At 35.8% G+C, this 14,254-nt stretch overlaps 1 protein-coding gene across 1 annotated transcript; it reads left to right on the forward strand.

The window, feature by feature from the left end:
- The first annotated feature begins 1,056 nt into the window (after positions 1 to 1,056).
- Positions 1,057 to 14,245, forward strand: LOC139966657 (probable cysteine desulfurase). Its single transcript, XM_071969917.1, has 19 exons — positions 1,057 to 1,823; positions 2,565 to 2,595; positions 3,921 to 4,037; positions 4,365 to 4,494; positions 4,855 to 4,920; positions 5,109 to 5,174; positions 5,670 to 5,811; positions 6,117 to 6,156; positions 6,416 to 6,489; positions 6,716 to 6,789; positions 6,987 to 7,097; positions 7,528 to 7,574; positions 8,041 to 8,245; positions 8,650 to 8,711; positions 9,016 to 9,084; positions 9,995 to 10,106; positions 10,421 to 10,615; positions 12,850 to 12,906; positions 13,781 to 14,245. Exons 1-19 carry the CDS (start codon positions 1,577 to 1,579, stop codon positions 14,084 to 14,086), a joined length of 2,151 nt encoding a protein of 716 aa, XP_071826018.1. The 5' UTR covers positions 1,057 to 1,576; the 3' UTR covers positions 14,087 to 14,245.
- Positions 14,246 to 14,254: the final 9 nt, after the last annotated feature.

Consider the following 14,254-nt stretch of genomic DNA (forward strand, 5'->3'; position numbering starts at 1 on the left):
GAGATTTTGAAGGTCTTAAGAACCGATCCGAACATCGAGGAGTGGGGTAAATATAGATGCAACAGCCCGCATGTTTAACGAGACTTTGATTAGTTTGGAATTCTTTCAAAGTTTCGAGGTGACTATGTTGATTTGTTTAATTTCTTTGCCTTGGTCTACGTTTGGTTGGTGCCTCTCAACTAAAAGGTGGAGGGTCAGCACACTAATACATGCCGCCAGGAGTTTTCAATATAAATAAAAGTACTAAATGGGTGGAAATAAACAAAAGCAACTCATGTGGCCGGTCTGAGGGTGATTTTTCGTGCATGGTTTTATGTGTGTCAAAGTTTACCTTGCGCAAAGTTAATGGTCTTTCGTCACCTAACATAGCTCACAATATATCTGCAGGTTCACATGCCATGACCGATAGAAAGCTAATATGTAGACATTTGAAAATGATTTCGCTCTAGTACATATGCTTTCAAACTTTTAATACTAAGTTACACTTACTTGTGATAATGATGAGGTATATGTCTGCAACTTCTCATATAATGAGTATAGAACAAAAGAAATGGACAAAGAACTACGTAGCCAAGATATGTGATGAGGAGTGAGTGGTGTTAGGGGGGGGGGGACGAAGAGGAGGGAGGGAGATAGATAATTTATAACATTAAATTGACGTGATACATACTGAAGGCTTTGCATGCGAGATAAGAGGGGTGGGGGGGGGGTGTAGAGTGTCCGTCTGACGTCATCTGTGGTTATGGTTCGATAAACTGTACTATCATTTTCAGCAAAATAATTTCCAAATTGTCAAAAAACGTGTGTTAAATTGAAAATTAACAATTATTGATAAATTTCTTTAACCTCGTGATCCGTTACTCCTTAAGACATTGTGAAATGTTATATCACGGAGTGTTACGTGATACTGCAGTAAACTTTGAAAACAGAGGGCGCTATTGACAGGTCACCGATTCAACAAAGCATTTGTGACGTCTTGTGTCCTGCTTGCTTGTCCTGTTGGTAACGCCCACCTTAAATTGACTGGAGATCAAACTAAATGAACATTGTTTAACAAGTACTTGAACGGCAAGAAGATAGGACAACAAAACATGACTTTTTCCAGAACAGCCTTTTCTTTTTTTCTGGGCAGTAATTCTGAACACTTCAGTATATTCGTAGCTAAGGGTTCCAGTAAACGTTAGATATACCATCGCGTGAATTTGTTAAAACTGATTTTATATATATCCATATCAATAGATATAGCTTCTTTTCTGAGGATGTTATTAATATCTCTAAATGTAGGCCATTGAAAGAAAAACACCTCTTCAATCGATACCGTATACTATTGTTCAATGGGAGTGATCTTCTCTGCTTAGTAAAACGTTTTATATCTACTCCTATTTGTAGCTGGCTGAGAATGCAAACTTTTAATTGTTGTTTGCCGGCCTTTTAGCAAGGTTATTATCAGATATTTAGTGGAATTTACAAGGCGTGTTAAAATGTTCGCGTCGAAGACAGTTCAATCTTAAACGAGCAGAATTAAAAGAAGAAATATTTTTTTGTTCGAAGTAACCGTCTAGAGATAAACTTTAAAATGCCGGAAATGACAGAAAATATATTACCTGGTATGATACCGGAGAAAATCAACCCAGATTCTTTCGATCTAGATGAAGCAGAAAGATATCTTATAGGGGATACTATTGGACACGAAACAACTGCGCATGACGAAAGAAACAGAGGCGCTCTGCTAAGTCAACGAAAACAACGTCTTTTGAGATATGTGGAAGAAAACACTATTGGTCATCGTTCGGAGTTTGTTGGACCTTACGGTAGAAAACGAGGTTTGTAAATAACGTTCTAAAGCACGGGCGGTTTCAGGAAATTTCGGAGGACGGGGGCCGGGAGAAATGTGTTAGTAGATACCGAAATTACCACCGACAACGAGGTGCATTACAGAGCATCGGTAAAAAGCAAGGACTGCCTGCTCAGTGAGAAGGGGTTTAAGATGTTCAACTTGGTTTCGGGCAAATTATGTTTGCCACTAAATTTTTAGTACCAAAAAGAACAAAAGAAAGAGAAGAGGGATCCAGGCTTTAGCACCCCTCCCCTCCCCACTCCTGGACGAGCCCCTTATACGCTTAAAATAAATTGACCACGTTCAATTGAGTAGATAGGAAAGGAAATGCAATCATTTGATAAGATGTATGAGGGAGAACAATTCTTGGATGTAAATAAATAGGTATATAGAGCCTTTGTATTTCATTAATGAATATTAGCCTAATATTATATAATATTACTCTAATGTGCTCAAACGTTTGATTAGATTCTCATTTGTTTTTGATAAATCATCAAAAATGCAGACAAAAAAAAAAAAAAAGAAAGAAGAAAATAAAGAAAGGAAGGGATTTTTCTTAAATGTTTGCATCTTCCCTATCGCTCTTTAACCATAGATATTACAATATTTTTTTTAAAGAATTTATCGGATATTTTCATGAGAGTAAATTTGCTGGCATACCAAAAGCGATATTTTGTACCAAATACGTTTATGTGTCACTGTTCACTCCGTTTCATGTGTTTTTCAGCCATCTACTGCGATTACACAGCTTCCGGTAGGTAAGTTCCAAGTTGTTCTCTTTTCCGCATTAAAAATGTTGTTCGTGGACCCAGAGTGTCATAATCACATATTCGACAGATGTCTTGATTGTACATCCATGCTAGAACTGTAAAACACCATAACTAATAAACGAAAACGTATAAACCTTTCCTCAAAAAGCTGTGTATATATAACTATAGACCATTTATTTACTGCATGTACAGATAGGTTGTTATAGCATCGGATATGTCTGTGATAAATAAACGTCAACTTGTATACATTTAATTCATGTGTACATAGGACAATATGTAAAAGAAAAATTAAAAATAAAAGTCTCGGAAAATGTACCTAAAAGATTTGCCCATATACCTATTAATAATTATTGTGATAGTAAAATCGATATTAAGTAAGTATTTATGAAGATATAAGCACAGGCAAAATAATTTAGAATCTTTACTACATGCCATTTCGAGTGTTGCTATACATACGATATGGTTACTTCTAAAAACGTATCTTTCGTGCTATGAACGATCTCCAGTTTTTCTCGCTGCACTCTTGTTCATTATTTCTCGTCGTTTGCTGTTATTATTATTAATTAATATTAATATTATTATTATTATTATTTTTAGTATTATTATTATTATTAATATTAATATTATTATTATTATTATTAATATTATTATTATTATTTATTATTATTATTATTAATTAATATTAATATTATTATTATTATTATTATTATTATTATTAATTAATATTAATATGATTATTATTATTATTTATTATTATTTATTATTATTATTAATTAATATTAATATTATTATTAATTAATATTAATATTATTATTATTATTTATTATTATTATTATTATTATTATTATTATTATTATTATTATTATTATTATTATTATTATTATTATTATTATTATTATTATTATTATTATTATTTATTATTTATTATTTATTATTATTATTATTATTATTATTCGTATTTTACACCACTTATTTCGCTGTATAGCTTTTATTTGATGTTAATCGATGCGGTACACGGAGAAAATCAGCTCGACAGGATAATGAAATCTCTGTGAAGTAATAAATATAACATCAAACAAATATGTTTAATTTTCTATCATTAAATATACTGCATATTCAGTAAATCATTCTCCATTAACGAATGGCATTGTTCTAATGATTAATGCCATGTAAAATATCTGATTCCGAAAGTAACCGAGTTTAAAAAATTCACTAAAAAACTAAGTGGTAATTTGTTGAACACTAACCACTTCAGCGGTTTCATTATAACAATGCATATACCTTGATTTTTGTTTTTATCTTTTGTTATCAAGACCAGTGAATTTCATTGAGGATTACATCAGGGACCACGTCCACCCCCTTTATGCCAACACTCATACAATCACAGGAGTGATGGCACGGCAAACTACTCGTTTCAGGCATGAAGCAAGGTAAAAATAATTTTTTCTTCTTTTGCCAAATCGTCAGCTAATCACGTATATTATTATGATAACATATCTTTAAAAATAAAATAAAATATAACAGAAATCATGCTACAGTTGATAATAATATCACCAGATCTCCACCCCTATTTAAAGTCTTCATATTTCCTTAAGCCTGATACCATACCCCCCCCCCCCCCTCCCCATCATTTCCCGGCTTAGGAATTGACCCATGGCCCTGGATTGGATTCCCCTATACCACTCATGTGGTTAGACCGTGAACGACTTTGAAAGATACAATAACAAAAGATAACAATTAACATTTTTAATTTGCAGAGAATTGATCAAGAAATACGTGAACGCCTCTAATGATGATGTTTTAATCTTTACGGGAAGTGGTACAACCGCTGCAGTTCACAAACTTCTCCATGCAATAAATCTGCGCGGTGAAAAAGCCCAACACACGGTAGGTCGAGATTGCAATTTTGGGACCTTTAAAAAAGGTGAAACTGATAGATTTTGTTTACAACGCTTCAGGCGTCATTTGAATTCAAGGTATTAGGCCGCCATTGTAAATTAAATTTTAAGATAACGTCATTATGATCGAATTCAATATCTGTCTCTGTTGGTAATAATGGTTTTTCTTTTGTATAACATGTCCAATTAAAGATTAAACATGTTAGGCTAAATTGCCTCGGTGATTTTCAATATTATGTGATACTAGTTGATAAATTAAATCAATTGGTTTGTCTTTATAGTTATGAATATAATCATATAATGCTATTTCTTGACATTTACTTATCATTTTTATTTCTCGCAATGTCAGGTAGTCTTCGTCGGTCCGTTTGAACACCATTCGAACATATTACCATGGAAAGAAGCTGGGGCTGCCGTAAGTATTTGTTCTTAGTTAAACAGAGGTCAGACAGAGGTCAAACAGAGGTCAAATGGAGGTCAAACAGATGTTACACACAGTTTAGTAAGAGGTATCTGTATCTATATATGATCCAATACATTTCATCATCTATGTTATATCATCAATTCGTGATTAAACGTTATGAAGTATTTTTATTGTGACAGATTGTAAGAATACGTGCCACAGATGACGGGATCTTCGATGTGTCACACCTGGAGGAAGAACTTAAGGTGACATTATATCTTACTTTATAATTGCTATATATATATATATATATATATATATATATATATATATATATATATAGACACACACATATATATATATATATAGACATATATATATATATATAAATATATATATATATATATACATTTATATATATACACACATATATATATTGTACAGATGCTTCGATAGCAGTAACTAAACATAACTTAATAGTTCGGCCAAAATGTCCGTTTCGTTCTGCGCTGGAATTGTGTCAATGTTCTTCAGGTTTCCTAGTTCGAAATTACAATACACATTAACATTTACAGTTATTTTCATAGTTTACAATGGGAGCAAAAAATAGTGTATGCCAATTTAATATGATGTAAGCCTGTACTATTACGGAGTATTTTAAAGACCCTTCATCACTTAAAATCAATGGTCATCGAAACTTATTAAGTTACGGTACATCTTTACAAACTGTTTCCGGATTGGTAATCGTGTTTTTCCGACAGAATTACACACAGAAGAAGCGATACAGAATCGGTTGTTTCTGTGCAGCTTCCAACGTTACCGGTATTATAACGGATACAAACCACGTGACAGCTCTTCTGCACAAGTATGGCGCTCTAGCATTTTGGGACTTTGCTACCGCGGGTAAGTTAATATATGGAAAGGGTGTAGAAGACGAGTATGTGCGTGTTCGTGTGTGTGTGTGCGTTTGTGTGGGAATGGTGAGGGTTGGGGTTGAGAAAGACATTCAAATTTATTTCATTAGCTACTGTCCTACTACGAAATTACGACCACAAAAGTATTTTGCTGATTTTCTGAAACATGCAGACGCATATGACATTCTGCAAAACTATTAACACAACAACATAATTCCCTGTTGTTTGCTTATTTTGCTTGTATTTTTTTTCATTTTTCTTTCATTTATTACTGCTTTCTCGGTCTGCGGATAGGTCCATACATGAGAATCGATATGAATCCACCTACAACGCAGTGAGTTCCATTTATTGACTAATTCGTTAGGCTTATACCTTTTTTCATTAAATAGAATGAAGTATGATACTAACTTTTATTTTGATTTAAAAACAAACAATAAAACAATGATCATGCATATTGATTATGATACCAGGATTGTATTATGCACAATTTTTTTTGATGTTGACACAAACCGTACATTTACTTTTTTTTCATTCATCTTTATTTTTGTTGCTCTGTTTCCTGCATGTCATTATTCTTTTCCTCTCGTACACAGTGACGGACTAGATTGTTCTAAGGATGCCGTTTATCTTTCTCCACACAAGTTTATCGGCGGCGTCGGAACACCTGGTAAGCCGGTCATATATCGCACAAAAGAAAATAAATGAATACGGTACAAGAGATTTTGTATTCGTTACCTCCTTATGACGTGCCTTTACTTTCGTTTCACGCATGCGCATTCAATTTTTGTTCTTCATATATAAATGTAACTAAAACGCCTTCAGCCATTGCTGATACCCGAGTTAGCGTTACTGAATATATTTTTAAAATTTTTTAAACACCTTTCTTTGTACAGGAATCCTCTTAGCAAAGAAGAAGTTATTTACGAATTCTGTACCAAGTCAATGTGGAGGGGGCACTGTTTTATATGTAGGTATTTTAGGGCCATTTCGATAGAAAATGCTTTGACCAAACTGTTCAGTTGCCTATCAATAATAATACTGAAATTATTTGTCTTTGTCATATTTATATTTCAAGTGGTTGCTGTATGTATAATACTAACCATGTGCCTATATGATGCTATGTGCAATCCAATGTTAATGTACTTACCATTTGTATAACTACAGGTGACCAGAAATACACATTTCTATTTGCGGAATATCGAAGACAAAGAAGAAGGTGGTACGCCCGCAATTGTAGAATCTATAAGAGCAGGACTCGCATTCAAATTGAAACAGGTCCGTTTTTTTTATTTTTAGTATCAGCTTGAAAGTCTGCCTCATAGTTAAGGCTAACAAAGGGCCTAAAGTATTTCCATTTCTAATCATAGGGTGCCTATAAATAATGGTCGGCAGAGCCGATCTGAAGTAAGCAAGTGTGGGGATGGGGTGGGGTGGGGGTGGGGGTTTTGGTGGGGGGGGGGGGCTGGACAAAGCCGGTTTCCTAACATTTGTCCTCTGTGAAATCAAGAGCAAAAAACACAATCGATGCTTTTTTCAGCGGCTTTTACAATGGAAAACTTTTTTAATGGTTATAACCAGTTATAATTATTAATATTTTATCAATCATGCGTTTTCGATATATTTTGTGCAGAATTTAAGACGATGAAAAATGTGTATTTTCACTATTTGATATACGTTTTTGTGTGTGCTTTTCTCTATATACAAGGCAATCGGAACAGACGCAATAATGGCGAGAGAAGTGGAACTTGTGAAGTAAGTAGTTTTTTTAAATAATTTTGTAATATTTTTTTTTCATTTTTGCTGATACAGTAAAGGCCACTCCTTAACATTGAAACTGTTGATTTAATTTTGATGATGTCACTTTATCAATACAACAAAATAACATATACGGCGGGCCCACAGATGAACTATATATGTTCCAGGTTTTTAATAATTAACTCAGTTTTTGAAGAAAGTCAAATCATTTCATATTTCATGGCATCATAGATTTTTGCGCAATGTATATACTCATGCAAAATAAAGTGGATTGATGAAACTAATTTGTAATATTTAATATTGCAACGACAAACCCTTGCAGGTTTTGATTCTGAGAAGTTGGATCAATGTGATTAGTCTCAAAAGCTCTGAATTATATATTCTTTAAGGTGTCGGAATTCGTTCTATTTACTTTAAAACTTTAATTCAAATGAATTATTTTTTATATTTCTGTCTTGTCAAGGACCGCCTTGGAGACTTGGAAGAACAATCCCAACATAATCATCCTGGGGAGTACAGAAGCTGAACGCCTTCCAATCTTCTCATTTATAATCTTTCATCCGGAGAGCGGTAAACTTCTTCATCATAACTTCATCGCAGTTCTCCTCAATGATCTCTACGGTATCCAAGCACGTGGAGGCTGCGCATGCGCAGGTCCTTACGCCCAGGTAAACCAATGCATATACAAACGATTGGCAAATGAAAGGGTCAACGTTATTGCTTTAAGCCTTTTGACCATTCGATACATGACCATCTGAATTATTCTCAGATATGTTGGGAATGTATGTGTTTGTGTGTGTGTGTGTGGGGGGGGGGGCGAACTATCAGATCGCTTAGTTTATAACACTGGTTGAAATTGGAACATAACTAATCATTGTTCGCCTTTCTAGTACTTACATATGACCTGGTCATTCTCTAAGGGTCGAACAGTTATTTCATTATCTCGAATAGATGCGTTATCATGTCTAGCAACAATCATAAAAACGTCAACATCATCTTTTCACCGCCAATACCGATGTCCTTTAATGAAACTCGTTAATCTCTCTCTCCCCCCCCCCCCCCTTGTTTTTAGGATCTTCTGGGAATCAGCGAGGAACTGGCGGAGAAATTTATCTACTATCTTCTAGATGAAGAGTAAGTCATTTACATTTTTGCTTTTCTTCTTCAACACTGCAACGTCAACATAAAGCTATACTCACGTAATGGCAGTCATAAACGCTTTCTCTTAATTAGTTATGGTAACTCTTGCAATTAGTTTTGTTTTATTCTTTTTGAAAACAAAAGTATAACTGACAAGTCTGTATCTGTCTATTCATTTTTCAAATATCATTTTCATCCTAGAATATGTCTAACATTTGACTCTTGATGAAAACAACTCACTTATGAATAATAACATTTTGTTTGACATGACATTCCAATTTTGTTTTTTTTTCTCTAGAGATATTAGGCTGTCTAAATTGACAAAGTTCGCAACAACAGAAGGCAAAGTATCACTGGAAATTCTGAAGTAAGTGTTACATATACGCAGTGGCGGCTAAAAAACTAATTTACATAGTGGAGGGGACTTGGGGGCGGGGGGGGGGGGCGGGCGGGAGGGGAGGTTATGGCACGCAAACAGTGTTTGGGAAAACATATTTTGGAAGCGCATCAATACACATGCATGAAGTGCACATCATCGGCAAAGTTATGGTGCAATATTCTTTATGCCATATATTTTCCTGGGCACCTTCATATTACCCTGTCCCGATTATTTACCCCCACCCCGCCCCCAGCTGTATCCCCTATCTTCATGCCTGAACACGATTAGTTTACTTATTTCTTAAGAGCTTAAAGTTACAATCGAAATCTTTATAATTCGAATCTGTCTGTCACCAGAGAGAATTTTTAACTTTATTTCTTGTTTTAATGTCATTCAAGCTGTCTTCAAAATAGGTCGTTTACTAACGTGTTATAATTGGGCCTATACAGGAAATGTAACAATTGGTCATTTACATTACAGTTTACATTACAAACTTAAACGATGCCATATTTGTGTTAGATAGCTGTGTGTCCACTACAGAGACGAAAGAGAATTGATCTGACTGGTGCTGGGGGAAGGGGTAAGAGGGAGTATCTTATTGACTGGGGTGGAGGGGCCACCAACGGGGAAGGGGAACCTGAGAGAATTTGATTGGCGAAGAAAAATGAAAATGTATCTTCCTTAAATATCCCTCCCCCTACCGCCCCAACCCTCCCGACCTCTAGATCTCTAATTAATGGTTCATCTGTTACAGATTTTTAAATACATTTAAATATTTATCATAAATAACTGGTTATTCTGAATATTCTATTATTGTAAATCGGTTCTGTCTGAATACATTCATCGTTTAAATTGTTTAATAAAAAAAGAATCAAACTATTATTTACCTCCTCCACAGACCAGGATTTTTGCGTCTTAATCTCCCATTCTTCTTTTCGGATGAGTTAATCGCCTATGTTCTACTAGCAGTGGATCAAATAGCTAAATATGGATGGAAGCTTCTGCCTCAGGTTAGTCTATCTCTCTTCTTCATTACTCTTTATTTGATAATTGTTTGTTTTGTATTGTTTGTCTCAAGAAAACGACTCAATTAGTCCAAAAAGTTTGCAAATGAAAAAAAAAAACATAAACTTTGTCTGACAGAAACATTTTCTTTTCAGTTAATTAACCAGTTCAATAGAAAATAAGACAAAACAACTACATTATATGTAATATTGTTTTCCATTATATATCCACGTGAAACAATTAATTCCTATTGTTTCAAACACAATACAGTTATTATTTCTTTCGTTCTTTCTTCTTTTCCGTCCAAATTGATTTATAGTATGCTCCCAACATAGTGAGTGGTAACTGGGAGTTCATTGGTAAGAAGAGTTATTCAGATGACTGCATCATCACTGAGGACGATAGTTTACATACAATCACCTTCAAAGATGGTCACTTTACTGCCCCTAATAGTCCCTATACTGGCTCTCAGCTAGCTAATGTGGAGTACCATCAGTTGCAAGGGGAATATCTGGTAAGTTTTTTAGATTTGGATGTGAAATGAGAAATCGTGGGCTTACATGGTTTCTTCTGGAGTCGTGGTGTACCGGGAGTCGGAGAGGCGATTCTATCCCTTATAGGACACCGTCAACCAATTGATATACTTTAAAGCTACAAATTCCGAATCCGTTCATTCCATTTCCAGTATATTGATATAGAAAATGCAAATTGGATCTTTCGAGGGTAATTGTCTTTGCTATTATAGCCATAGACATGTAAAAGGGCTTGTCCGGGTTAATGACAAAAATCTTTTGGTATAAATATACGGACAGTACATACCACTAGTAAACTACTAGGAATCTCAGGCATATGTCCAGTATATTTGGAAGCCTTCGATACAATGTTAACTTACGCTCAAAGCTTAAACTCAGTGTAGCTGGAAATAATGGAGAAGACGTCAAAAGGAGCGTTTTGATTGGTTGATGATCAGACGTGTCTAAATTTGGCAAACGAACGGTGGGTAGCAATTCGTTAACATGTACTAGTTATGAGTGGTGAGTACCATATGTTAGTTCGAATATGTCACACTATGTGTGCATCAGGGTATATACAGGTAGTTTGTCTAGAAATGTTTCGCGGAACTAAATAGGACCAATATGACAGCGCCCTCTGTTAATTTATAGCTTGGCTGGAGATCCATATTGTGATGGTCTTAAATTCATTGAAGACTCGCCCCGAACCGCATGCCGCCCTCTGAAAAAAGTTAACTTTCCGTTGCTTGCAAGTGAAGTTTTCTTCTTGTCGCTACAAAATGCAGACAGAAATGAAATGTGATACCTTGTTATCTTTTATATAGACCTGAGATGTCCATCGCTGCTTTGTACACTGTGTTGTGGGTATTGACCGTAGCTGCATGTATTGACTGTACACTAGTGTCTAATTACCGACGGTAGCAAGCTGTGTGTGTATTTTCTGGGATCGATGGTGGTGTCTATCACTTCTGTTAGAACTCATTCAAAACTAGGTCAGATTACCGGTATCAGAAGTTTCATTGTGCGCGAGTCTTCACTCCCTTTAAATTAGAAACAAAAATCGGTTCATGTAATCGCTTTCTTTGTCTCCAAAAGAGATAAGTATCTGAAATGAATCATTGCTAACTAATATAATACTATCCTTTTCATGAGCCGGTCCAGGACTTAAAAATAATAGAGACAAAGATGGGGTGGGTCGTGTAGCCGACAACCAGGAAGGGTGTTTACTTCCCAAGAGACAATTAAACATTGAGATGTAAAATGGCCTATAAGGCTCATAACTTATTTTAATGGATTGCATGGTGTTCAAGGGGGAGGAGGGACGGAGGGGCGGTGAGGAGGGGGTCACCCCACATACCCTGCATCCGTGCCTTTTCATTAAGAAAAAATATCATGATCGTGACAAGTCGGCGGCGAAACATGTTATATTAACATAATTAATTGATCAGAATTCGACAAAATCCTAAATACAAATTGTATATTGATTTAATTGCTAAGCATTAAAACTTGTAATTCAGGAACATTTACATCCCACCATTTTACCCTTTTGCCTGTTGTACAGAAACTAACAGGGTGAGGGGTGGTGGATGGGTGGTGGATGGGTGGGAGGGGGTGGGGGATACTTTCCAGTTTTTTAAAGGAAGGTGTTACAAGAGTTGCGGGATCCATGAGGGTTCTGAGAGGTGTACACATATCCCCTTTCAACGTCACAATAATTCAACAGTAGTTATTTAAACAATTGTAATATCTCTTTGTCTGGAAGGAGGATGCTCCCAGACCCACGTAGGTTGTATGGGGGAGTGGGCGTCAACGACCCCATGGCCGAAACCGCGTCTTTCATTAAAACCCTACCTCCGCTCATGGCCAGCATGTATCTCCATGTCTTGTATTAACGGCTATCGAGTAACACAGGCTTTTACTCATTCTAAAAATAATTTGTTAAATTGGCTTCTAAACTACCATCTTAAAAAACAGATGCCGAAGTGCGTGGACGTCCATGCATGCACACACTATACGGTCAAACCATTTCTCGCAACTGCTACTGAATAATGCCAGCAAATATTTGTATTAGGTCTAACCTAGAATGGAGCTAAATTGCTTTGGGAATTCCAAGTAATTTGATTAAACTGCCACAAAAGTCTCAAAGTGGATTAAGTCCTTTTTTTTGCTACTTCAAAAGTGAAGGACAGGTTCAGCCGTAGCACACATACTTTTCATGTCCGTTTCCATTTCACAGACAAAATCGATTCGAGATGCGAGTAAAATTTATCAACAGGCAGACAGGATGATGAGTGTGAGTATATGGTCATACACACATACTCTGATATATTGTTTGAAATTTGTTACCTTTTTTCTGTTCTTGTTAAGTGATGCAAGTGACTGAGGGGATATCCGGGCCTATAGAACCTAGTCGATTCAACGACAAGAGGAGGGAGGGGAGAAGGTAACAGGGAGGGGAGGTATAGAGCAGGGTGGTGAAATTCAACATTGTAACTATTTTAGTGTCATACAAGTCTGTTGAATGGTTTAAGCACATTTCTAATAGTATACATTCTAGTACTACCTGCTCGAATTCCTAATTAAAACCCCTCCGTACACACAGACACACACACACACATAAATCAAAATCATTAAAAAGAAGTAAAGATAAGAGTAGCTGAGAGAAGTAAGTAGCTGAAACGGAGTGCTGTATCCGCCCCTGGATACTGAAATCACGTACCTGGGGAAAAGGAGAAGAAATTATACAGTCGTTTCATTTGATTTAGTTGATTAGCCGAGATCGGAAACTTATTAGCGCGCATGCATGCTGGATCCACAATTAGCAGGTTAAGTGACTTATAACCAAGAGATTGATCTATAAAGCAGAGTACACCTCCCACCATTTTGAATTGCAAATAATAAGCAGCTTCGACATTTTGTTTTTGGGGTTAATTGTGATGTCATTAAGAGACGTGTTCATTGGAGCACGTATTGGAGAGACTCCTCTGTCAAGGTTTACATATACTCAAATCATTTCTACTTATATATGTCTCGACTGCAACGTTGATTGACCTATTTTTTTTTTACAAGAAAAAAAAAACAAAGACCTTTATATGATATATTCAAATGGACACAATCTACTACCCCTATTTAAATACATAATTATGTTTATGATTCTCCATGTACAGTTCCCTATTGAATCATACCGTGATGATCTTGGTGGGAAAGTTGTTAAAGACGACCTTGTTTGGTTTCTTAGACCACGTGATGTTGCTCAGACTCTCTCGGTACGAGTTGCATTTCCGATTCAGCCTAAATTGTCACCAGATGGCAGCACATCTTCTACCGGTAACCTACCGACAGACAGACGTCTGCTTTTCGTCCCGTCTGGTTTCGACGAAAGTCACGCGAACAAAAAGCGTCAACGCAACGCAAAGAGCTTGTCTTGGAAGCAAAAATTCAAATCAGGCTACCCGAGTTGTTCTGTGTCATAAAAGCAGACGTTTGGTTTGGGAAGAAAGTGATATGTTTTTTTTGTGTGCCAATTTCTGATATGATATGGTGCCACTATAGGACATGACTGCTCTTAAATATCTCTTTGTTTTGATTTATAAATGTATTAACCATGTCAAAAGAAACTGAGTGTAATATAATGAGTGAAT

The sequence above is a fragment of the Apostichopus japonicus genome, chromosome 4, assembly GCF_037975245.1.
Source record: "Apostichopus japonicus isolate 1M-3 chromosome 4, ASM3797524v1, whole genome shotgun sequence".
NCBI lineage: Eukaryota > Metazoa > Echinodermata > Holothuroidea > Aspidochirotida > Stichopodidae > Apostichopus > Apostichopus japonicus.

Bases quoted from the DNA above. Each gene is read 5' to 3' on its own strand.
- LOC139966657 (XM_071969917.1), top strand. From the start codon at position 1,577: ATGCCGGAAATGACAGAAAATATATTACCTGGTATGATACCGGAGAAA. The intron at 1,824-2,564 runs GTTTGTAAATAA...TGTGTTTTTCAG, and splicing joins ACCTTACGGTAGAAAACGAG to CCATCTACTGCGATTACACA. The intron at 12,907-13,780 runs GTGAGTATATGG...CTCCATGTACAG, and splicing joins AGGCAGACAGGATGATGAGT to TTCCCTATTGAATCATACCG.